The sequence below is a fragment of the Vanessa tameamea genome, chromosome W (genome assembly GCF_037043105.1).
Source record: "Vanessa tameamea isolate UH-Manoa-2023 chromosome W, ilVanTame1 primary haplotype, whole genome shotgun sequence".
NCBI lineage: Eukaryota > Metazoa > Arthropoda > Insecta > Lepidoptera > Nymphalidae > Vanessa > Vanessa tameamea.
The window spans coordinates 1,998,401-2,022,667 of NC_087340.1; the positions used below are offsets into that span (position 1 = coordinate 1,998,401).

The window sequence follows — 24,267 nt, forward strand, 5'->3', positions numbered from 1 at the left end:
CTAGTCGCTTTAGTCAGGTCTTCATTTATGTATATAGGGACTTTATTTGCAGTACCATATATGTCGCCGTTGGTTATACGAATTTTCCGCTTTTGTAACCATTGGTCCCGTGCTTCTTTCGATCGCAGCTTCACTACGATCGGGCGGGGCCGTTCTTCTCCAATTTTTTGTGAACCTACCCTCTCCACGTTTTCAACGTCTTCTAGATTTAAATTTAATTTTCGGGCAAATTTTTCGATAACTTCTTTAATATTTTCCGTATCACCATTCTTCTGAAGACATGTAATTTCAATATTTTTTTCTTTTTCCTTCTTCTCTAAACTCATAATTCGTTCTTCTAGCGCCACATTATACTTCTCAATATATACATTTCTTTGTTCTAAGGCCTTTATTTTGTTTTCCGCGGTCTTCTTAAATTCTGTCATTTCTTGATATAACTCTGAATAGAAATCCACCGTTTCCACGAGTTCATCTAGTTTCTTTTCGAGTTTAAAAATCACTTCTAACTTTTTATTTATTTCTACTAGAAGCGTTTCTACTGACATTTTTGTAGAATCTGTACCGATGATCGGCGACAGTATTTGCTCTTTATTGTAAGATTTTTGACACTCCTCACATATTTCTGTTTACAAAAATTGCTTGAAGCCTTTAACACATTTTTTAAGGAAGACACTTTCACATGTTCCCTTGCATTACACAATGTCATCTTTAGATGTAGATAAAAATAGTTTACATTTTTTACACTGCACCATAATGTTGTTTTTTTTTTTTTAACAATGTGCGTAATACGTATGCGCGGTTTACTCGACACGTCCACACGCCAAGTCGTTGATCTTGTGTGTGTGCTGCCCACACGTTTCCAGGGAGCACCACGTGGAGGTGACCGACATGCTCCCCATTTGGAAGTTATCTAGCCATGATTCCGCAGACGTGTTCACTACACACTGACGAATTCACCATCGCTAACTTTCAAAATAAACTCAAAGGACAGCCGCTGAAAATAATCGAAATTCCAGAACATTATACAACTACAAAGAACATTACAATCCCTCACATGAAACTGAAAAATATAAATATACCGGGGCTACGCAGCATTGAAGACAGGGTCCTGAATGAGCAACCTACAAAACCAGATCATCTCCATGGAAGATTTATATCATACGACTATGGAATAGTTGTATGATATAAATCTTTTACATACTTTTGTTCAGCGCATTGGTACTTAGTATTGCCATACTCACTAGGCGGTACATTCACCATGTAACAAGGAATGAATCGGTTAAAAAAGATAACGGGACCCATAACAACCCTGCTGAAGAGCCTGTGCAAGCCAGAAACGAGACATCGTTGCCAGCGACATTTGCACTCAACGCTTTCAAATAGTCGCTGATCTACGGGGGGAGGTGTTATGTATGCGACCACCCTATGGAGGTACATTAGGACATCGCGTTCGCCGAAACCATCGACGACGGCCGGTACCAGCAACCCTTGCGCAACATCACGCCGCCCAACAACGGACCACACCGATTTTTCTTTATAATTTCTGTGTCTCTTAGAATTAAAAAAAGTATTATTTTATAATAATTGGTTCTGAGGGCATTCTGTGTTACAGCCTCAACACATGAAGTAGTCTAATTAAATTAGTATTAATATTTGTAAAGTTTGTGAATTAAAATAAATTCACTTTTAAAGTACTTCCGGTTTTTTTTTTAAGTCCTTGGGCTGCGAACGACGTAATTAGCTAATAAACACAAATCCCGTATAGAAATCATAAATATAGCTACTGACTTTTATGCTGAACTATACAGTCAGCCAGAATTATCAAAGCAAACAGAGGAGGTATACCGCTGCATAGATAAACCCCCAATACAACTGTTTTCCGAGTCAAATATACAGCCAAAAATAGAAATAAGTGGTATAGCTTGGAGGAGGAGCTTGGAGGAGGCTTTTACCCAAAGGGGGTCCATACAAAAATTTTTTTTTTCTAATTCGGAAAATATATAATTTTTTATTCAAAATGATGTATCTTAACTATTTAAAATGAAAATGATTATTTAAAAAAATATTATATCTATTATTAGGCACATTATAGATTTATTTTATTTATGTTAAATGAAATCTATCAATATGTAGCACTCACAAATTTTATATTTTATTTTAATTCTATAAATTTATAATTAATTTTGTCAATGAACTTGTAATCTAACAATTAATTATGTTCATACGAGAGATCAATCGGTCCGGGTACGACATGTGCTAGGCGCGCAAGTTATGTACACACACATCAAGAGGACTGACGATGCAGCGATTCCTTCATCGTGAGAACCAAACTAAGTGTAACATTGCAAATGTGATTTTATAATTTAATTATTATTCATTCATTCCAATTACTCATTTTATATATACAGAATATAGAGATATTTTAACGTTTAGGTTTTAAACTAAATACATATTTATTTATCTCTCTCTTTTTATACTTGCATAGTGAGCTGGAATAAATATCTTCAACACAACTTCAACGACAAGCTTGCCTTTAATACTAAATTCTTTCGACTTTTAATATGTAATTTATTAATAGTACCAAATAAATACGTACATTGTAGTACGTACTTATGTACTTTTAAAATTAATTATTATTATATTTCTAAGATGAAAGCGTAACGCCTCCGAGCTGAACACAAAGGGTTACAACATTGCTTACACGCAAACAAGCTGGTTTTCATTGTGTACAATATACATAACAATAATCGACACTGTCTAATCACCGACCTCAAGGCGTTATTGCACAAAGTTATTCTAAACCTTACCCACACAGACTCGCACCTCGCACACCGCTTACCGAAACCGCATGATTGGGATTTGCGGATATCGATATAAATTATCTGTTTATTTTCGATTACACAGCAAAGGCAATCATTTCTGTATACATTATTGATATTTCAATCAATATTATTTTTATATATTTTATATTTACGAAGAACAGAATAGACTTTTATCGTTATCGTAATGCAATCATTTTCTTTTCAAAGAAATCTAGGCCAAGAATAATAGTAACACAACAGTTACAATAAAAACTATCAATTTAATCACGTAATATTTATAAAAAAAACGTAAATGACATAAGCGACACAACCCTATTATTTATATTAGCAGATAACTGATTTCTAAAAGTAAGTTTATACAAATATTCTCACGTATGTAATAGATGGAACCTGCGACTAGAGAGTACGTGACGTTCATCTTACATACGTGTTGTGCTCACAATACTCATTCTATTTTCAAATATCAACATAATTTTATTCTCTTTATTAGAATGTTATTCAGTATATTTTTTTTTTTTTTATTTTCAAAATAATCAGCTTTTTGTGTATATCTTAATAATAAATTAGTTAAAACAATTTCAATTAGTATGAATCTCATCTGTTATGAATGATATTTAAAAAAATAATAAAATTGTATAGAGGTACAATTTTTTTTAAATATCGTTCAAAATTATGTTATTAAATTAAAAAAATATATTTTTTTTAATTTAATGTTTTATACATCGAGTAGGTTAGACATGCTAATTAGGAAATAAGTTTTATTGTAATTTCTTTTAATTAAATAAGTTTAAATTAGTTTTTGGTTTTTTTTCGACCTTTCGACTGTAGCTAACGTAACTCGCATCTAAACAAACAATTTTTTTGTTGTTTACAAACTACGTCGGTCGATTCCCCGAACTGCATTATCGCTGCGTATAACTTACTCATTAAGCTTAACAATTCGATATGATCCTTATTGACAATGGCTAAAGATCTAATTTTGAATAAAGAAGATTTTACAATACATTTAATCGAGAACGATACTAACAACGATTGCTTAGAAAAAACTTATGAGGAACAAACACATTTAATTCAAGATATGGAAATGATAGAGTCGAATAGAAAACGAATGTTACACGATATAGAAGAAAACACAGAAGAGTGGCACGAAGTTACTAAACATGTTAAGAAAAAAGTAAGGGTTTTCGATAAGAGTTTAGAAGAAAATTTAATTCAAATCGGAATTACTAGTAAGGAATTGTTACCTAAACAATTTGCTTTAGCGAAAATGTTGCGAGAAAACCAAATCACGAATATTAGTAAAGTAAAATATATAAACCCGTATAAAATTAGAATAACATTTGATGAAGAATCTAGTGCAGAAAATTTTTTAGCTTGTCAAGTATTTAAAGATTTGGGATGGCGGTGTCAAAAATCATGGGAAATAGGTATGTCATATGGAATTATTAAAAATATAGACAAAGAGTTATCAGAAGAAGAATTAATCAATAGTTTAGGTGTGATATTGAAGTCGTAGCCGTACAACGTCTCAAACGTCGCACAGATGATGGTTGGGTGCATAGCGAAACAATTAAATTAACGTTTAAAGGGTCGAATATACCAGAATATGTATATATTTTAGGTCTGAGAGTGAAAGTAGAACAATATATATTCCCAGTTACTCAATGTTCTCGATCCTGGAGGTTTGGACACACAGCAAAAATGTCTCCATCCAATAAAATAATTTGTCCGAAATGTACTAGTAACCATCCAAATTGCGAGAATAATGATTTTATATGCATTAACTGTAAGGGCAATCATATGCCTCTGGATAAAGTTTGTCCTATATTTAAAAAAGAAAAACGAATTCGAGAGATAATGGCAGAACTTAATTGTTCATAATCGAAAGCGATAACCTTGTATGTCCCTCCGTCTCCAATTTTGCCTAACGCTAGCTGCTCCGAAGTAAAGACTATGAAAAAGCTTGTTTACGCTCCAACAGCAGCAGTTCCTATAACTTGTTTAGAAGTAGAATCTATGGTTCAGGAAATTCCTCAAATTTCTGGAACGAAAAATAAAATGTCAAAGAAGAAAAGAAAGAAAAAACTTATTACCAGTGCTGAAAATATATATGTGGATAAAGAAGTGTCTTCTGATTCTGATAATAGTATAGTAGATGACAGTTATATTAATAAGGACAGTGAGGACAATTTTACGAAGGAAAACATAAGTTTGCACTATGAACTAATTGATAAATTTAAAAGTATGATTTTTGAAAAGAATAGTAACATGTCGGATAAATTTAAAAATATTGTTAAAATCATTATTGAGTGGATTACTTTAGCTGTTGTCAACATCTTTTCAGACTTTCCGTTGGTTAAAACTCTTTTTAATTATATACAAAGCAATGGATAAAATTGACAAAAAGCTCAGCAGATTAAACATTATTCAGTGGAATTGTAGAAGCCTTAGACCAAAATTAAAGCTGTTCGAACATCTGTTAATCCAAGAGAAGGTCCATATCGCTGCAGTGAGTGAAACGTGGTTCGAAACTGATGCCATTGTCAAAATTAACAATTACAATATTTTTAGAAAGGATAGAGATAGTTCCTACGGAGGTGTTGCAATCATTACGCATAAATCTGTCCAAGCTCACATACATAATGTACAAATTGTTAATAGTGGTATAGAAATAATAGGTGTTAAAATATTTAATTGTACACAAATTGAAACCGTTTATTCTGTTTATTGCCCTTGTGATATTCGAACAACAAAAAGAGTTTGGGAGAACTTATTCGCTTTAGTTACTGGTAAATCAATATTAATGGGTGATTTTATTGGTCACCATTCGAGCTGGTCTGTTAAAACAGATGCTAGAGGTACGCAAATTCATGATGCTTTACTTGATACTAATCTTGTTCTTCTTAATGATGGTAGCCCTACTCGACTACAATTGAATCAAAATATTTTACGCAAGTCTTCACCGGACATAACCTTAATAACATCAGATATTGCTATAGATTTTGCTTGGCTTGTTTCAAATGAGTCTCTGGGCAGTGACCACCTCATCATTAAAATGAATACTACAGTATGTTGTAACTTGGAGCCGTTAAAGAAACGTAATTTCAAACGCGCTGATTGGGATGATTATCGAACGTATTTGGGGTCTCTTTTTTCTGATTTCAACTTCTCTGATGATATTCAAAAAGATTATGATATGTTTATTTATTACGTTAACAAGGCAGCAGAAAAATGTATACCTTACATTAAAGTTAGTTTTGCGCCAGACAATAAATTTATCCCCAAACCCTACTGGACTCCTGAGCTATCAAAAGCCGTGGCTATTCGTCGACTAGCGTTAAAAAAATTTCGTCGTAATCCCTCCCCAAGTAATTTAATTTTCTTAAATGATAAAATAAAACATTCTTTGAAACTTATTAGAGCTGCTCAACGTGACGCTTGGCACAAATTCTGTTCATCTATTCACTATTCATCAACAACTTCAGAAATGTGGAACCATATGAAATGGATTAAAGGCTATAAAATTCAAAGATCCATAATTAGTGAAGAAAACGTCAATAAAATGCTATATAGCTTATGCCCTGATTTTGTTTGTCGACATTTTCCTAACTTCACCTCGTATAATCACAACTTGGAACGGGAAATTTCAGTACATGAATTAGAAGCTTGTATAAAACCTAATGATACCGCACCAGGGTATGATAACATTTCTTTTTCTATGATCAAACAATTACCAGATATTGCTAAAAATATTTTACTTGTTCTCTATAACAAAATTTTTGTATCCGGTCATCTACCCCATCAGTGGCGTGATATTTCAATTGTTCCTATTCCTAAAAAAAGTGATGATCTAGTTAATTTTCGACCCATCTTGTTGATTTCATGTCTATGTAGGATTTTTCACTCAGTTATTAATAAAAGATTGGAATGGTTCGTCGAAAATAATAATCTCCTATCTCCAGACACTGTAGGATTTAGAAAATTGCACTCTACAAGTGATAGCCTTAGTATACTTGTATCTAGAATTCAAAAGGGTTTTTGTAAGAGTTTTGTGACCGTTGCCTGCTTTATGGATATTGATAACGCGTATAATAATATTGATATTTATTCGTTATTGCTCATTTTAGAAAATTTGGGCGTAGGTACAAAATTTTGTCCGTATTTGTGGAACTTTCTCAGCGAAAGATTTCTTAAACTAAGGATTAAAAATACAATAATTACTCGTAAGACTAGCCAGGGTTTAGCTCAAGGAGATCCACTAACCCCACTACTTTTTAATATTGCAACGAGAAATATATGCGAAGAAATTAGCAATAATGTTCATATCTCTCAATATGCCGACGACTTTGTCTTGTACATTACTACGCAAAGTATTATTGAGGCAGAGAGGAAACTTCAAGCTGCAGTTGATACATTTGTTTTTATTTTAGGTAATTTAGGATTAAATATTTCGTCTATAAAAAGTAAAATTTGCGTATTCAAAAAGGGTTTTAATAGAAGTCCAGTAAACATTAATGTCAAGGGTATATCTTTGTCTGCGGTAGAACATACAAAATATTTGGGAGTATGGTTGGATAGGTCGCTGCGATGGGGAAAGCATGTCAATGAACTATGTATCAGAATTTCGAAATTTCTTAATATATTCAAAATTTTAGCTGGTCCTGGATGGGGCGTGCATCCAAAACATTTAAGGCGTTTGTACTTATCACTTATAAGAAGCCGAATAGATTATGCCTGCTTTCTTTATAGCGATTGTAGTGTGGCTCATTTGGTTAAATTAGATAGAATGCAAAACAAAGCTTTACGAATAATTGGTGGATACATTAGAAGTACACCTTCTCATGTAATGGAATCAGATTTGTGTATACAACCTCTTTGTTTTCGAAGATTTTTTTTAGCAGGAAAATTCATATTAAAATCAACGTCGATGACCAGTAATTCTCTCATACCTGTTGGTAAGGTCGTAAGGTTCAGTTTAGCTTGTGCCGGCGGATCAGTTAGAGAAACACGTCCTTCCTTCGCAAATGTTTATTGGCAACTAAACTTAATCGTAAAGTTAATTGAGACTACGTTTTTAGGTTCAAAATCGCAAAACAGAATCACCATAAGCCGCCCACCAAAGGACTACTGAAGTCCTTTCAAAATAAGTAAATTCAACAAAATTTATAGGTAATCACATGTTTTAAGTTTGTTTCTACAACAATCATTAAAGTATCGGTATATGGTGCGGTCAGCAAGAATTTATACAAATAACAATAGTAAAATAATAAATGTTAACGACTATAGCACTAATCTAGTTCGATGGGCACATTGCTTTACTAGGGACTTCGCGCGGAGTATCCAGTATTTCGATCGCAGGTAAGTGAGCATCAATTGCACTCCTCCATGCAGCGTCTCCAAATGTGCTTTTGCGACCACTAAATAGGTAAGTCTGCTTGCATGATCCAAAATGATTGGGTGCTTCACTTCATTAGCCAGTTCAGAGTTCCTGAGCCGACCGCCCACCTTCAGGATTCCATCTTCGTCAAGGTAAGGATCTAGTGCTTTTATTATGCTTGTTTTCTTAACTCTCTTTTTTGTTTTTAACGATTCTATATCTTCTGTAAATTCTTCTTGTGTTCTTTTTATACAGATTTGCATCGATACGTGTAGTTCTTCAGTTGTGATTTTGCTATCTATTCGGTCCTTTAATGTTTTTTGTCTCAGGAATCTTCGGCAGTATGTGATTGTTCTCAGTAGTTCTAATAGTGTATCAAATTCTTCAAATTGTTTAAGTAGACTCTTCTCTTGTTCATTTTTGTTGTAAGTTATTTTTAAGTTTTGTATTTTATTATTTTTCCTTTCAATCTCTGTTTGCATAATGTTTGGTTTAGTGAACTGTATCTTTGATTGTTGTAACCAGTCTGGCCCATGCCACCATAATTCACACCTTTTCAGATTTTCTACTAACATCCCCTTAGAACCAACATCAGCTGGATTATCTTGAGTTTGGACGTGATGCCACTGACTGCAGGATACATTAGTTGTAATTTCAACAACTCTGTTTGCCACAAATACCTTCCAGTTGTTTGGATCTCCAAACAACCATGACAGGACAATGGACGAATCTGTCCAAGCATATATTTGAGTTGCAGGTATTCTCATTGCTTGACCAACTTGTTTAAGCAATCTTGAGAGTATCAACGCGCCGCAGAGCTCCAAACGAGGTAAGGATATTGTTTTCAAGTTAATTGAGACTACGTTTTTAGGTTCAAAATCGCAAAACAGAATCACCACCTGTATTAGACGAATTCTTGGCTTCAAATTTAATTATTACATGGAAAAGGAAACGTAAGCCTTTGTTAATAGAGGTCTACGATGCTTTAAAAATGTAGAAATTCATAAAAGTAACTCTTTGGAATTCTTTTCTCTTGATACTTGGCCGAGCAATATTCCTTTAAAAAATATAGTAAAATCAGATATAGTTAATATGAATAAACCTAAAAGAAATTATAATACAGCATTCTTAAAAAATCATTGTTTGAATTTTATTAACAATAATTACAATACCTTTTATAAAATTTATACTGACGGCTCCAAGGATGGTCAACACATAGGTGCTGCATTTTTTTATGCAGAATCGTTGGACTCAATTTGTTTTAGGATTAGTAGTAATATTTCTATCATGTACGCTGAGTTATTGGCAGTTTCTGAAGCCTTATCATACATATCATCCCTTGACTACGACAAATTTGTTATCTTTTCGGACTCCAAATGTGCCCTTCAACATATTGCTCGATGTACATCTAACGCTAGAAGTACTCCCGTAGCATATACAATTTTAAAACAAATTTGTAGTCTGAGAGAACGATCTAAATGCGTTGTTTTGCAGTGGATTCCATCTCACATTAATCTAGTAGCCAATGACATGGCAGATACTGTTGCTAGGACTGGAGCCTGTGATGGCGTAGAAATTAATGTTAAACCTAATTTTTCCGAATGTTTACATATAGTTAAGAATAAGTGTATGGGTCAATGGAAAGAATATTTTGGTAAAAGGTCGAAGGACAAGGGTATCTGGTATCGGACCATACAACCTTTCCTACCTAATCAGCCTTGGATTGACACAGTCTTATTGAACAGGAAAGACGTAGTCACTGCTTTACGGTTGCGATCTGGACACATTCCATTTGGAAAATTTGCGCATCTGATGGGAGTGGTTCCGCATCCTTATTGTTCGGTTTGTGGAGTTGTGGAGAATGCCTATCATGTTTTGATGGAGTGTGTCAAGAACGAAACTATAAGACGCCAAATCTTTTGTGATAAGCTTTTTTTTTGTAACGTTGGAGAATGTAACAGTATTTTGTCCATACCTGATTCTGTCTCGGCAAAGAAATTGTACAAATTGATTGAAAGTGTACAAAGAAGCTGAATATAAATGTTTAATAACAGGGCGACATAGTCGCGTTAGCGACAAAGCTCTTAAATAAAGAAAAAAAAAAATTTTAATTATGTTATTATTGTATCATATTTTTTGCATGGAATAAAGAAAGCTTTCTTATTATTATTATTTTTATTTTTAACACTTAATGTTTCTCCTCTTTCGAGGGGGTAAAACCTAAAACGCGGGCCATTAAGAAACGGGGTATTAAGAAATTGGACGATGAAGTTGAAGATGATATAAACTTTCGGGTAATACGGCAGGTGTTAATTATGGCTTTCTGGAGCATGTGGAGTACATATGTTGACATTTGTAAGGTGTTCAGACTTTTTGTCAGGGATTTTGGTACGATTCCTTTTGATGAAAGGACTATTGGGACTATGTGTACTATTTGTGCTTTCCAATGAGTTTTAATTTCTATGGCAAGATTTTGATATTTACTTAATTTTTCAGATATTGTGGTTTGTATGTTATGTGAATTAGGAACAGCGATATCTATCAGATAAACAACTCTATTGGTTTTATCGTGAACGGTGATATCTGGCCTATTATAATGGATGGTTTTGTCAGTTATTATTGTTCTATCCCAGTAGATTTTATGGCTTCTGTTGTCTAATACACTTTGTGGTTTATATTTGTAATATGGATTAATTTCTGTTATAAGTTTGTATTTGAATGCTAAATGTTAGTGTATGATTGCGGCCACTTGATCATGTCTATACTTATAATCGGTTTGTGCGAGAGATTTGCAAGCCCCCGTTATGTGCTGAATAGTTTCAGAGGCTGTATTACAATTCATAAATTCATAGGTTATTTTATAGATAATCAGGCATCTAATATCAGAAAAATAATAATTTATTTCAATCGCGTATAGAATCGGAGATTTCTCAATTTCTTTTTAAATCACTTTTTTTTATCAATTTAGAAGGGTAGTTCTAAATTTTTCTTATATACGATCAACATAATATTTTGTAGTGTCAGTATACATTTATTTCTTTCACCATGCCTCGCTTTTTTGTTATTTCTCCGGATTTATTCTGTTTTATTTGCGGTTTATATTCTCCAAAGAGTAAAAAAAAACGTATGTATAACGCCTTTGATTACGAAGTGTTACTGTGCATATTTTGGAATAGACATTCACAACCAAGACAAATATTGGTTACCACATATTTGTTGTTACTCATGCCACAAGAATTTGACGAACTGGTTCAATGGGAAACCAACATAGATGTCTTTTGGTCAACCTATGATTTGGCGAAAACCTAAGGATCATGCGAGTGACTGTTATTTTTGTCTAACGGATGACAAAGCTTTTTTTGGCGACTGAGACATTCTTATGATCCAGGTCAAAAAAAATTTAAAAATTACCCCTTAATAGAGACAAAAAAAGTACTTTTGCCGCCTTTACTTTATTAAACTAGGGTTTATCAAAAATTTCGTAAAATCAATGAAAAAAGACGGCCCAGGCTTGTTCGGATTTGTCATGGAAATATGCTCTGAGTGAAAGGATCTACTTATTGTGTAAATTTTGTATGTCTATTAGTCCATCTTGGTGAGGTAGTGTGAGCCTCTGGATACAAGATTTCGGATGATGTTTCCTATTTTTGGTTAAATGCGTGTTTATTGTGCGCTGCAGTTTTTTTAAATCGTTTTTTGTCCATTGTATTATTTCAAAAGAGTAAGTCAGTAATGGTATTGCATATGTGTTAATAGCTTTTATTGTGTTTTTAGAGTTGAGATGTGTCTTTAATACGAGATTTAGACGATGAGAGATTTTTTTTAAGTAGTTCTTGTTTTGTCGTCGTTTGTAAAATTTGCCTAGATTGTTTAAAACCAAGATATTTGTAAGTATCTTGTTCATTCATTGGCTCAATTTGTTCACCAGTTTCAAGGTAAGTTAGGTTAGGTGGTAGCTGTTATTACTAAATTTTCCTTTCAAAATTGACAGAATTTTGCACTTATCGACTCCAAATTTCATATGAATATCTTAAGAAAACTGTTCAGTAATTTTTGCTAATCTAAACAAGGTGTTTTTTTCGGTTGAATAAAGTTTTATGTCATCCAATGGGTGCTATTACTGTAAAGTGTGAATCCTGTATTGGTTTCATTCAGTAATTGTGAAAGAAGATTGAGGGCCAAGCAAAACCACAAGGGGTCAGAGCGTCTCCTTGAAAAATTCCGCGTTGGATGCGGATCGGTTCAGAAGTTAGAGATTTCATGAACAATTGTTTTATTCTCAGTACAGTTTGCCAGTGTTGCATAGAATTTTGAAGAAAGGATATTAGTGTTGGGTTTATTTTATACAGTTTTAAAACATATATTAACTAACTGTGGGGGACTGAATCAAATGCTTTTTGATAATCTATAAACATAGTATGAATGTCTCTGTGTGCAACGAGTAGCATACACACAGCGGAAGCCTTATTCGACGTTTTTTCAGTGTTGGAAACCCCGCTTAAAATTACAACGGACTCTGACAGTAAATTTGACAATGAAGTTATAAAAGAAATGTGTGCTTTATATGACATTAACATTCATTTGACAACCCCATATAATCCAAATTCAAATTCGCCTATAGAATGTTTTCATTCGACTATAGGCGAACTAATTAGGATCCAAAGAATGACAAATAAAGACGACCCTATACAATTAATAATGAAATTTTCTGTTATCATATATCATAACTCTATTCATTCTGCAACTGAATATAATAATAATAATAATAATAATAATAATAATAAAAACTTTATTGCACTCAATATCATATAAAATAACAGTACATATAAAATGGTTAATTACAGAAAGTTGAAGGCAAGGGCGGCCTTATCACTAAAAGCGATCTCTTACAGGCAACCCAACAGATGAGGACAACATATTGTGTAAAGAGGGTAGTGCATATTATATTATGATGCATATATATACAATGGATACTTGATTTAATAATCTAATAAAATGACATATAGAGAAAACGTAAAATAAACATACATGCAAATACCTGTACATACATACATATATATATATATATATATATATATATATATATATAAATACATATATACACATACATGTATATCTACATAAATACATATATACATATATACCTACCTACATACATACATATAAAAAAGGAGTAGTTACGAAGACATATAATGATGTTTGACTCGACTTTTAAATATATTTAAGGACTGTGACATCCTGATGTCATGTGGGAGCGCATTCCATAATTTAATCGATTTGACAGTAAAGAAATCATTATAACAGTGTGAGTGGCTAAGAGGCAGCTGTAGTTTGTTGTCCGATAGAGAACGAAGATTGAGATGAAGAGAAGAATTAGAGCCAAGAAAGGAAAAGCGTTCTTTGAGGTAAGTTGGAGTTTGGGGAAAGAAAATAATAGTGTAAAGGAGAGAAAGGGAGTGCAAATTACGTTTTTGTCTGACTGTAAGCCATCCAAGTCGGGTACGATATTCGGAGATGTGGTCGAACTTTTTCAATCCAAAAATGAACCGTATGCACATGTTTTTTCAACCTTTCAAGCTTGTCAAGTAGCTCCTCGGATAGACCTAAGTAGCATACATCTGCGTAGTCTAGGATGGGAAGAAGAAGTGCATTCGAAAGAGAAATTTTAGTTTTGATTGGCAACAACTTCTTCCACCTTCTTAACGAGCCCAAAACTGCAAACATTTTCCGACTTAGATTTGACACTTGCGCTGCCCAAGAAAATTTATCATCTATTATAAGACCTAAGTTAGTAACAATGTTATTGTTGATCAAAGTTGTACCGTCAAACACTACGGGAGGAACATTAACTTGATTAAGTTTCGCAAGCTGTTTTGGATTGCCAACTATAGCTAACTGTGATTTACTGGCATTTAACAATAATCCATATGACTTGCTCCACTCACTAATCGATTTAAGGTTATTATTCATAAGATCGATAGCATTAGCGATGTTCTCGACAGGAGTTGTTAAATAAACCTGCAAATCATCAGCATAGAGGTGAAAAGAAACAGAAAGATGTTTAGTGACAGAATTTATAAAGATTGAGAGAAGGAGAGGGGTCAGAACACCACCTTGTGGGACACCCGCTTTGAGATAGCAACAGGAGGAAAACTTACCGTCAACAATAACACGCTGTTGACGATTTGAAAGATAAGACTGAAACCAAGAAACAGCACTGGAAGAGAAATTTGAAGAAACAAGAATAGCTAAGAGAATGTCATGGTCAACGGTATTGAAGGCATTGGAAAAATCAAGAAGAGCTATAATAGTAATTTCTTTCTTATCAATCCCAAAGCGAATGTCATCACAGACTTTGATCAAAGCTGTTGTGGTGCTATGCCCCGGGCGAAATCCCGATTGAAATGGGCTTAAAATATTGTTTAGTGAGAGAAAGTTGGAAAGCTGTCCATGGACAATGCGTTCGAGAACCTTAGAAAGGAAAGGAAGGATAGATATAGGACGGTAGTGAGCTAACAAAGTAGGATTAGAGATTTTGGGAATGGGTAGGATATGAGCTATTTGCCAACTATAGGGAAAAATACCTGAATTTAAAGAGAAATTATATAGGTGGCATAGAACAGGAAGAATGATATCTAAAGACAGGAGTATCATTTTGCGACTGATACCGTCACATCCAGCGGCGTCTGATTGAATACCAAGAATACTCTTCCTGATATCCTCAGAAGTCACTAGAGTAAAAGAGAAAGGAGAAAAATTAGGCTTAGGACGTGTGGTTATGGAATTCAAGGTGTGACATTTATTCGCATTGTCCATGGTAGCCGTGAAGTGCTTATTCAGCGCTTCAGCGTCAACATTTCTTACATCTAGTGACTGACGGCCAATACCCATCGCAAACAAAAAACGCCACACCTTGCCGGTGTTCTTGATGCTAACAGAATTGTGTATATAATTTCGTTGAGCGTCCCTACAGACTTTGCTGCAATGATTACGCAGCCGTTTATATTTCAGGAGATTGTTGTCTGTCGGTCTCCGTTTATATCTCGACTTAGCAGCATTACGTCTTGCCATGATAACTTTGATATCTGGTGTTAACCATGGTGCTGGAAGGTGCTTTAACTTAATCGGTCTTAATGGAGCATGAATATCAAAAAGATCTGAGAGGAGAGAGTTAAATAATTCAAGTTTATCATCCATAGATGGAGCATTGAATACAGCATCTCAATCAATCCGATCAAGGTCACGCAAAAATTTATTATTGTCAAAGTTCTTGAAGCTTCGTCTCATGACAATGGTAGGTTTTGATTTAGGCGGACGGACTTTATATGACAGATACAAAAGGTTATGGTATGAAAACCCTTCAGCGGGGTATTGGCCATACAGCATAGCATGATCAGATGAGGAAACAATTATTAAATCTAATAAAGAAGGAGAGCAGTTTTGGAAAAAGTGAGTAGAATTAGAAGGAAGTATATTTAAATTAGAGCTATTCACAATATTACGAAGGCGTTGAGCACGAGCATGCAAATTTTTAAGATCAAGTGATGTTAACAAATCCGTATAATGCGCGGGAATGCTTTGTGCGTTGAGATGGACAACGTTAAAATTTTTAGGAACCGTATGAAAAGTAGAATCCAAATGAGTATGTAATAACAAAGGTATACTATGAAAGCTATCGCTTGATGAGGCAGATATAAAGTCATCGTCAGAACAAATATAATCATCAGAGTCACTCATATTGTAAGTAAATAATAAATATCAATAATAATAAAATAAAAATAATAGCTAATAAATACAAAATATACAAATAAATATAATATATATATATATATAAATGATAATAATAATAATATAAATAATATCTAATAGTATCTAGTAACAACAAAATAATTATTAAATTTATAGCATTCAATCAATCTATCAGCTGTTACTGCTGTAAGTTATCGCTTAGATATAAACAGTATCCAGAATACTATTTTTTTAAAAACACAACATGAAGTTAGGAAAACAAAAAACACGTGAAACGAATCGTCAGCAGCGGAATGTAACATCAATTTAATTGACAGCTATCACTCACATTGACAGTGTCTTGTACACACATTTGACGTTTACATATTATTTAAATGGCCGAGATGGCCCAGTGGTTAGTACGCGTGCATCTTAACCGATGATTTCGGGTTCAAACCCAGGCAGGCACCACTGAATTTTCATGTGCTTAATTTGTGTTTATAATTCATCTCGTGCTCGGCGGTGAAGGAAAACATCGTGAGGAAACCTGCATGTGTCTAATTTCAACGAAATTCTGCCACATGTGTATTCCATCAACCCGCATTGGAGCAGCGTGGTGGAATATGCTCCATACCTTCTCCTCAACGGGAGAGGAGGCCTTAGCCCAGCAGTGGGAAATTTACAGGCTGATTATGTTATATGTTATATTATTTAAATAATATTAGCAAATAGTAGGTAAACTATAATATTACAAGTGAATAACAGTGTACCTAAATAAAGAGTTATAAATAGCTACCTACAAAGAGAAGAAAAAAAAAAAACACAAACAGTTATTAATGTACTGAAAAACATTGATTACCTGAAGGACCCGTATGAGAGACAACAAACAAGACACATAAGATTTTAAATTAACATGGTTATTTTTATTATCTCGTGAACAAGACATTCGTAGATAATGTCGAAATATCGAGCTCCACCAAATAAAAATAAAAAACATGGTAAATATCCCGTTTTAGATACTATTAGAAACAAGACACAGTTTTTAATGAAACACCAGTTGTAATAAATAGAAAAATATAAGAAATAGTTACTTCTTTAAGTTCCTTTTCGGTCGGACTCCCTGCGAATTCTTGTTCTCTTGGGTATTGATGTTGGATGAGGTTGCAGTCCTAGCTGAAACTTGTTGAGGCACCGTAGCAGTGGAATACGTATTCAGCTCCGCCATAGACGTAATTTGGTGACGCTTACCATCTGGACCAATAATAACTATGTTGCCATCTCTAGTCCAACATTTGTTGATACCAAGACGCTGTCTGGCAGCCACGAAGACGTCATGACGTTCTTTTGTTAGGAACTCAGACAGTGTAACCCCAGTGTTTTTCAGACTGGTTTTCGCATACCACACTTTGTTACACATCATTGGATCTTGGAACTTAATAAGGATGACCCTTGGTTTCTCAGTAACCGAAGAACCCAAACGATGACAGCGACTGATAGAATCCACTGATAACTCTGGCAACTTGAGATGTTTAGACAGCAGCTGACTGACAGTAGCCGATAAATTTTCTTTGTTGGCTTCCGGAACCCAATACACCAGGAGCATTTTCCGTCTACTTCTCATTTCAATTTGGTCACACTTTTTGGAAAGGAGCTCGACTTGCAGCTGAAGTCCTTCCAGAGCAGTTAAGACAAAACTCCGGAAAGCATTAAACTGGGAGATTATGTTGGAAGTCGGACTGGCGGCTGGCATATTAGAATTCAAATTTTGTTGGAATTCAGCCATTTTAAAGTTGAAATGTTCTGTAAGTTATGCAATCGAGTGTTTAATAGAGTCCATTATTAATCTGATCTTCGGTTAAGACAAAAGTGATTGCGGGAGTTAATTGAACTTTAGTTGTCTGTTGTTTAATATGTGTTTTTATACTTGGATTAGATAAAGAAGTCACAGCTGACAGGTATGATGAATGGTGTTAATTATTGATTTATTAAATATTTGCAGAGAGCAAAAGAAAACACGTCTACTTAATTATGCACCTACCGCCCCAAAAAAAAAATATACTCCACATGAATTACTTTTTGGACATACTACATCTAGAAACCCTCTAGAGCTTCATTATACTAAACAATTTTACCAAGACTATGTTCTTAAACACCGAAGAAACGCAGAAGCTGTACAAGAGTGTATTGCAGCTCATGCGTCTAAGAATAGGAAGCAAGTAATAGTGAAACGTAACCAGACTGCAGAAGAGTTGACATTTAAGGTCGGTGAAACGGCTTATAAGCAGGTAACCAAATCCGCGAGAAATAACAAAACAAAGCCAGTATTCAAAGGTCCGTATAAAATCATTCACCTTCATCCTAATAATGTAGCAGAGATAATAGGAACTCATCCCAACTCAAAATCAATCAGAGTGCATTACAAACTCCTTAGAATACCTCATATATCACAGGAGCTTCATCACAGGAGCCCTCGTGCTCTATGCAAAGGTTGACGTAGTTATAGATCCCATAAATAATACAAATGGCATTGTACTTCTGAAAGAAGGGCAAGTATTTAAGCAGATAGATTCTTTCAGCCTTGTTTGTGTATATAATACTACAGTACTCCATTCTTCGTCACTAAAGTTACTTTCACTTTTTCTTATTACCAAATAATTAGAAGTAAATACAGTATCCGAAGATTTGCACAATACTTATAAAGACCAGTTAAACTATACGGGCTTGGTTCAATAGTTAAAACAATAACTGGAAATTTAGATAATGATGATGCAGAAAAAATAGAACAAGAAATTAACTCTATACAGAATGTTATTTGTACTATTAAAAATACGCAGCAGAAATCAATTGTTTTGGCGGAACACACTATTAGAGAATTTACGGCAGAATTAGACAAAATTAATATAAATCAATATAAACTAGTTTCATTAGTTAATAATGTGTCTAATAGCTCTAATTTAGTATATAATTTTATTTTATTTATTTAAGCACGCTAACAATATATATATTTAACACACTTACATAATTTCAGAAGTAGACAATCATGTTCTTAATATATACATCAATAACTAGCGTACATGACTTTCACAAACAACTCGACACGGAACAATTATACATATATATTAAATTTATTGAATATAAAATTAGAAAAATTAAAACCTAATAGAAAATACCTAAATAGAAGTTTAACAAGCTAAAACTATTTAAATAAAATGATTGAAAAGTTTTCTTTTAAAAGCATTCAAGGAATCACTAAATATGTCAATGCCAGGTATATTTTTTTTAATGGTGTTGTAACTTATGCATAACCTTGCGATAGGTGCTTGATTTCCCATTTGTGTTCTTGTTTTCGAAATATGAAATATATTACGAATTTTGTTTCTTGGATATTTACTAGGAACCAAAAAAGATATACGCTCAACTAAGTTAGTACATTTAACACTGTTATGTAGAATTTTCTATAAGAAACACAATTCGAGGACTGTTCGTCTGTCCCTCAGAGATATCATCTTACACCATGTTAATCGCTGATTATATGGCTGCCTATGGGAGATGCCACTGGCTGAAAAAGCGAGACTTCTCGTGAAAGCACACTGTATACTTTCAACTCGTTGAGCGTGGACATTAAAAGTGGGATTCCAAATAACACAAGCAAATTCCAGATAACTGCGTACTAATGCATTATATAATATAATTTTTATACCTTGAGAGAAACCTTTAGTATTGCGCCTAATGAACCCGAGAGTACGAGCTGCTTTCGTAACTATTTTGGTGATATGAGATGTGAAAGTTAACTTTTTATCAATAATGACTCCTAAATCCCTTATTTCAGTAACCTCTTGCAATATTTTATTACAAATAGAGTAACTAGAAACAAGTGGTTTTTTCTTTCTAGTATATTTTATGAAAAAGCATTTGTTAACATTAAGAGTCATATTATTTTCATTACACCAGGTAGATATCCTGTTTAGATCTTCTTGAGCCAGTAGGGCATCTCTGTTGTCATTAATAGCTCTATAAATTTTTAAATCGTCAGCAAAAAATGAGCTTTTACAATGCAATATTTCATTAGTGATGTCATTTATGAACACAAGAAACAATAGTGGCCCGAGGTGTGATCCTTGTGGTACCCTAGATTTTGCGTAGTACGTATTTGATTCAAAACCATTGACAGCAACACATTGGGATCGCATGTCTAGATAAGATTTAAACCATTTTAATAAAGATCCCTCTATATATCTATATATATATAGTGCTTTAGTTTGTTTAGCAATAAGACATGGTCGAATTTATCAAATGCACTGCTAAAATCAGTATAAATTGCATCGATTTCTTGTCCCATATCAATAGCACGTGACAGGTCTGAAATAAATACTGATAAATTGGTTTCGACAGAGAGACCTTTCCTGAAACCGTGCTGGGCACTTGTAAGAAAACGGCCAACATGGTTAGATATTATGGGATATACTAATTTTTCAAATAACTTAGAAAAACAAGAAAGAATTGATATGGGTCGATAGTTTTTTATATCCATTCGATCGCCTTTTTTGTAAACGGGAACAATTCGTGCTTTTTTCCATTCATCAGGAAAAATACCCTCATTTATAGACTGATTAAAAATTAACGTTAATGGAAAAGCGATTGCCGAAGCACATCGCTTAATGAAAATAGGAGGAATGTTATCTGGGCCGGAACTTTTCTGTTTATCTAAAGATTTTAATTGCTTCAAAACCGCATTTTCATGAAACCTTACTTTACCAATGTGTGGGATGTTTAGATTAAAATTTCTAATTGTATTATGGCTATTGTTTGTAAAAACTGAGGAAAAGTGGTTAGCAAATAAATTAGCAATTTTAACACCTGAATTAGCCGTAATGTTGTCTAAAGCCATTGACGTAGGTAAAGAAGATTCATCGCTTCTTTTGTTTTTAAAGAAATTCCAAAACGCTTTAGGATTCTTTGAGATATTGGCTTGAGTTTGGTTTTTATATTTAACGTAGCATCTGTTTAAAAGTTTATGACAACGTGTGCGAAGTATCTTAAATTCTAAATTGTCTCTTGGATTTCCGTATTTATTAAATCGTTCACGAATTCTCTCCTTTTCAGCAATTAATATAATTAAATTTTGTTTAAACCATATGGGAAATCTAGCATCGCGTAGTTTACGCATAGGTACAAATTTTGTAATTATGTTGAACAGAGAAGTATAGAAAATCTTGACCATGGCATTAACATCGTTACAAGTAGAAAATTCTTTAAACCAATCTATGTGTTTTAATTCGTTAACAATTGAAGTGTAATCAGCTTTATAATAGTTATATTCAGGACATCGTTTAGGTCTAAGACAAGGAACATGTGTATGTCGGAGTCAGTCGTCACATCAACGTAATGATAAAAGTACCCACCTTGATTGATTTGTTGTTTACTCGATGATAATTACAATTAGCTAGATTTTTAATGCAAATCTTTTAAGACAATTCCTAACTATATCTGGTATGATTTACTAGCTATCTGCGATTGACTTATGACGACTAGTTCCGATTTCGGTAATTGTTAATAGCGTTATGAAACATTATAAACGATTGTTTAATTCGTGTCACCTAGAAATAACTTCAAATTGTCTGTTCTTGATTAACGATAATTCATGTTGGAATATTTTGTGACTTTTACCTTGCTAGCAGATTTAATTGCTTTGTATTTACATTTTGGTAAACACGCTGCTGGCGTTTCGCGCCACGGACAGAGTTGTTGGGAGTAGGGGCTAGGGTATAAATACCGTGTTCACTGGCTAGTCTGCAGTCGATTCCGAGGATCGACTCAAGCAAGGGCTCTAGCTCCCGACAAAACTGTCGGTTTACCCCTCAGGCTTGACTGCCTTTGCTACGCTATTTAGTTAGCTGTACTTGCCCGCTTGTACGCGGTTACGCTGCCTTTCGGCATATTGATTTGGCTGTATATCACTGGCTTGTCTGTTTGCTTGTTGTTTTAGATTGTTTAGATTGTGTGTAAATTATTTTAAGACTATTACTATTGTAATTATTGTTGTTAGTTAAAATATAATTTTTCGTTTAAATTTCTTATATTTAAATATCGGTTTGGCTCGTGATTTCGTCTAGTTAGTTAGGATCCATATAACGTTGATTTTGTGTTACCCGTGTTCTTTTAAAGCGTCAGAGATTACAAGTTCAATCGACTATAGAGGAGTCAAATAAAACCAGGTTTATATTTTAAATGCGTTTTCAATATAAATCAAAGTCAAAAGTCAAAAATCTTTATTCAATATAGAAGTGTTTACCCTTGCTTATTGATTGTATTTTTTTTTTTTTTATTACCCATTTTACATGTACAATGATAATTATGTTTTAGTTATTTGAAGCAGCCTGGAGGCGATCATTTCATTCCCAAGGTGTGCAGTCAACTAAATAGTCATTAGTGTTGTAATATCCTTTAGCACACAAACGCTCTTTAACGATTCTTTTGAATTTTATAATTGAATAATTTTGAACGTTTTCTGGGATTCTGTTGTAAAAACGTATACATTGCCCCAAAAAAGAGTTACTAACCCTGTGTAATCGGGTACTTGGAGTAACAAGTTTATTCTTGTTCCTAGTGTTAATAGAATGTACATCACAATTTCTGGGAAAATCGTTTATGTTTTTGCGTACATACATAACATTATCAAAAACAAATTGAGAAGCGACAGTCATTATTTTAATTTCTTTAAATTTATCTCTTAACGAATCTTTTGGGCCCAGGTTATAAATTGCACGAATAGCCCTCTTTTGCAGTACAAAAATAGTATTAATGTCAGCTGCATTACCCCAGAGTAGGATGCCATACGACAATATACTGTGGAAATAACTGAAGTACACAAGGCGAGCCGTATCCACATCAGTCAAAAGTCTAATTTTTTTTTCCGCATAGGCTGCAGAGCTGAGTCTATTCGCCAATTTATTTATATAGGGGCCCCATTGGAGCTTAGAGTCTATTGTCATACCAAGGAACTCTGTTGATTCTAAAACATCTAATGCTTCCCCGTTTAAGCGTACACTCGTTTTGACACATCTTACATTGGGAGTAGTGAATTTAATACATTTAGTCTTTTTACTATTTAACATTAAATTATTAAAACTAAACCAATTTACTATTTCAGAGAGAGTATTGTTCACATCGTCATATATTGAAAGACGTCTTTTTATTTTAAAAATTAAAGAAGTATCATCAGCAAACAATACTATCTCGAGTTTATCACCTAGGAGATGTGGCAGGTCATTTATATAAACAAGGAAGAGAAATGGTCCAAGAATTGATCCTTGAGGGACCCCCACAGTAACTGGAGACCCGGGAGATCTCTTTCCATTTACATCAACCCTCTGAATCCGATTGCTCAGATACGAAATCAGAAGACTGAGTGCAGTGTCCCTAATTCCATAATGACGTAGCTTCCTGACCAAAGTTTCGTGTTGCACGCAATCAAAGGCCTTAGATAAATCACAAAATATCCCTAAGGCATCCTGTGACTCCTCCCAGGCCCTGTAAATATTTTTAACGAGCTCAACACCAGCGTCAGTTGTCGAGCGACCCCTTGTAAATCCAAATTGTTTCTTGTGTAGCAACTTGTTATTGTTAAAATGTACTAGCATTTGATTTAGTAATAACTTTTCAAAGATCTTGCTAAGAGTTGGTAGTACAGAGATGGGCCTATAGTTGTTGGGGTCTGATGTACTACCTGACTTAAATATTGGTAATACTCTACTATGTTTCATGAGGTCAGGAAACACGCCACTAAGGACACATTTATTAAATATAGTGACAAGGTAGGGTGCGATTACATCAATTATTGAATTGACTACCTTGACAGAGATCCCCCACAGCTCGGCCGTTTTCTTAATATCTAGTGATCTGAAGGAACTTATTACATCACTTACACTTACTATATTAAATTTAAAGCTAATATTACATTTTTCCACATGGTTTTTTAATAATGATTCAGCAACGGTAGGAGAGGAATTTAATGAGTTAGTAGTCGAAAATGGAATGTCAGCAAAAAATTTTTCAAAAACAGTTGCAACATCCCGATCTGAGGAAAATAAATTGTTGTCAATAGATAAGCTAAAGTCGGAGATGTTATTTTTGACTCTTCCAGTTTCACAATTAATAATTTTCCATGTCATTTTAATTTTATCAGGTGCGTCAATAATTTTTTTTTTTATATGCAATGATTTAGCTGTATGACATACACGTTTGAATAGTTTAGAGTAGGCACTAACATAACTGATAAATGAAAAAGACCGGTTGTATGATCTTTCACTATAAAGTTCATACAACCTCTGCCTACTCTTG

At 33.9% G+C, this 24,267-nt stretch overlaps 1 protein-coding gene, 1 long non-coding RNA gene and 1 pseudogene across 2 annotated transcripts; 2 read left to right on the plus strand and 1 right to left on the minus strand.

Annotated features, from left to right (window-relative positions):
* LOC113403232 (FH1/FH2 domain-containing protein 3-like) overlaps positions 1–3,892 on the plus strand; it is a 195,534-nt pseudogene extending 191,642 nt beyond the window's left edge.
* A 4,210-nt stretch (positions 3,893–8,102) lies between these two features.
* Positions 8,103–8,966, minus strand: LOC113403653 (uncharacterized). The gene has a single exon (XM_026644239.1). The coding sequence runs from the start codon at positions 8,964–8,966 to the stop codon at positions 8,103–8,105; it is 864 nt and encodes a 287-aa protein (XP_026500024.1).
* A 4,356-nt stretch (positions 8,967–13,322) lies between these two features.
* LOC135194627 (uncharacterized) lies at positions 13,323–16,732 on the plus strand. Its single transcript, XR_010309863.1, has 2 exons — positions 13,323–13,655; positions 16,663–16,732. It is a non-coding gene; the product is annotated as an uncharacterized LOC135194627 (long non-coding RNA).
* Positions 16,733–24,267: the final 7,535 nt, after the last annotated feature.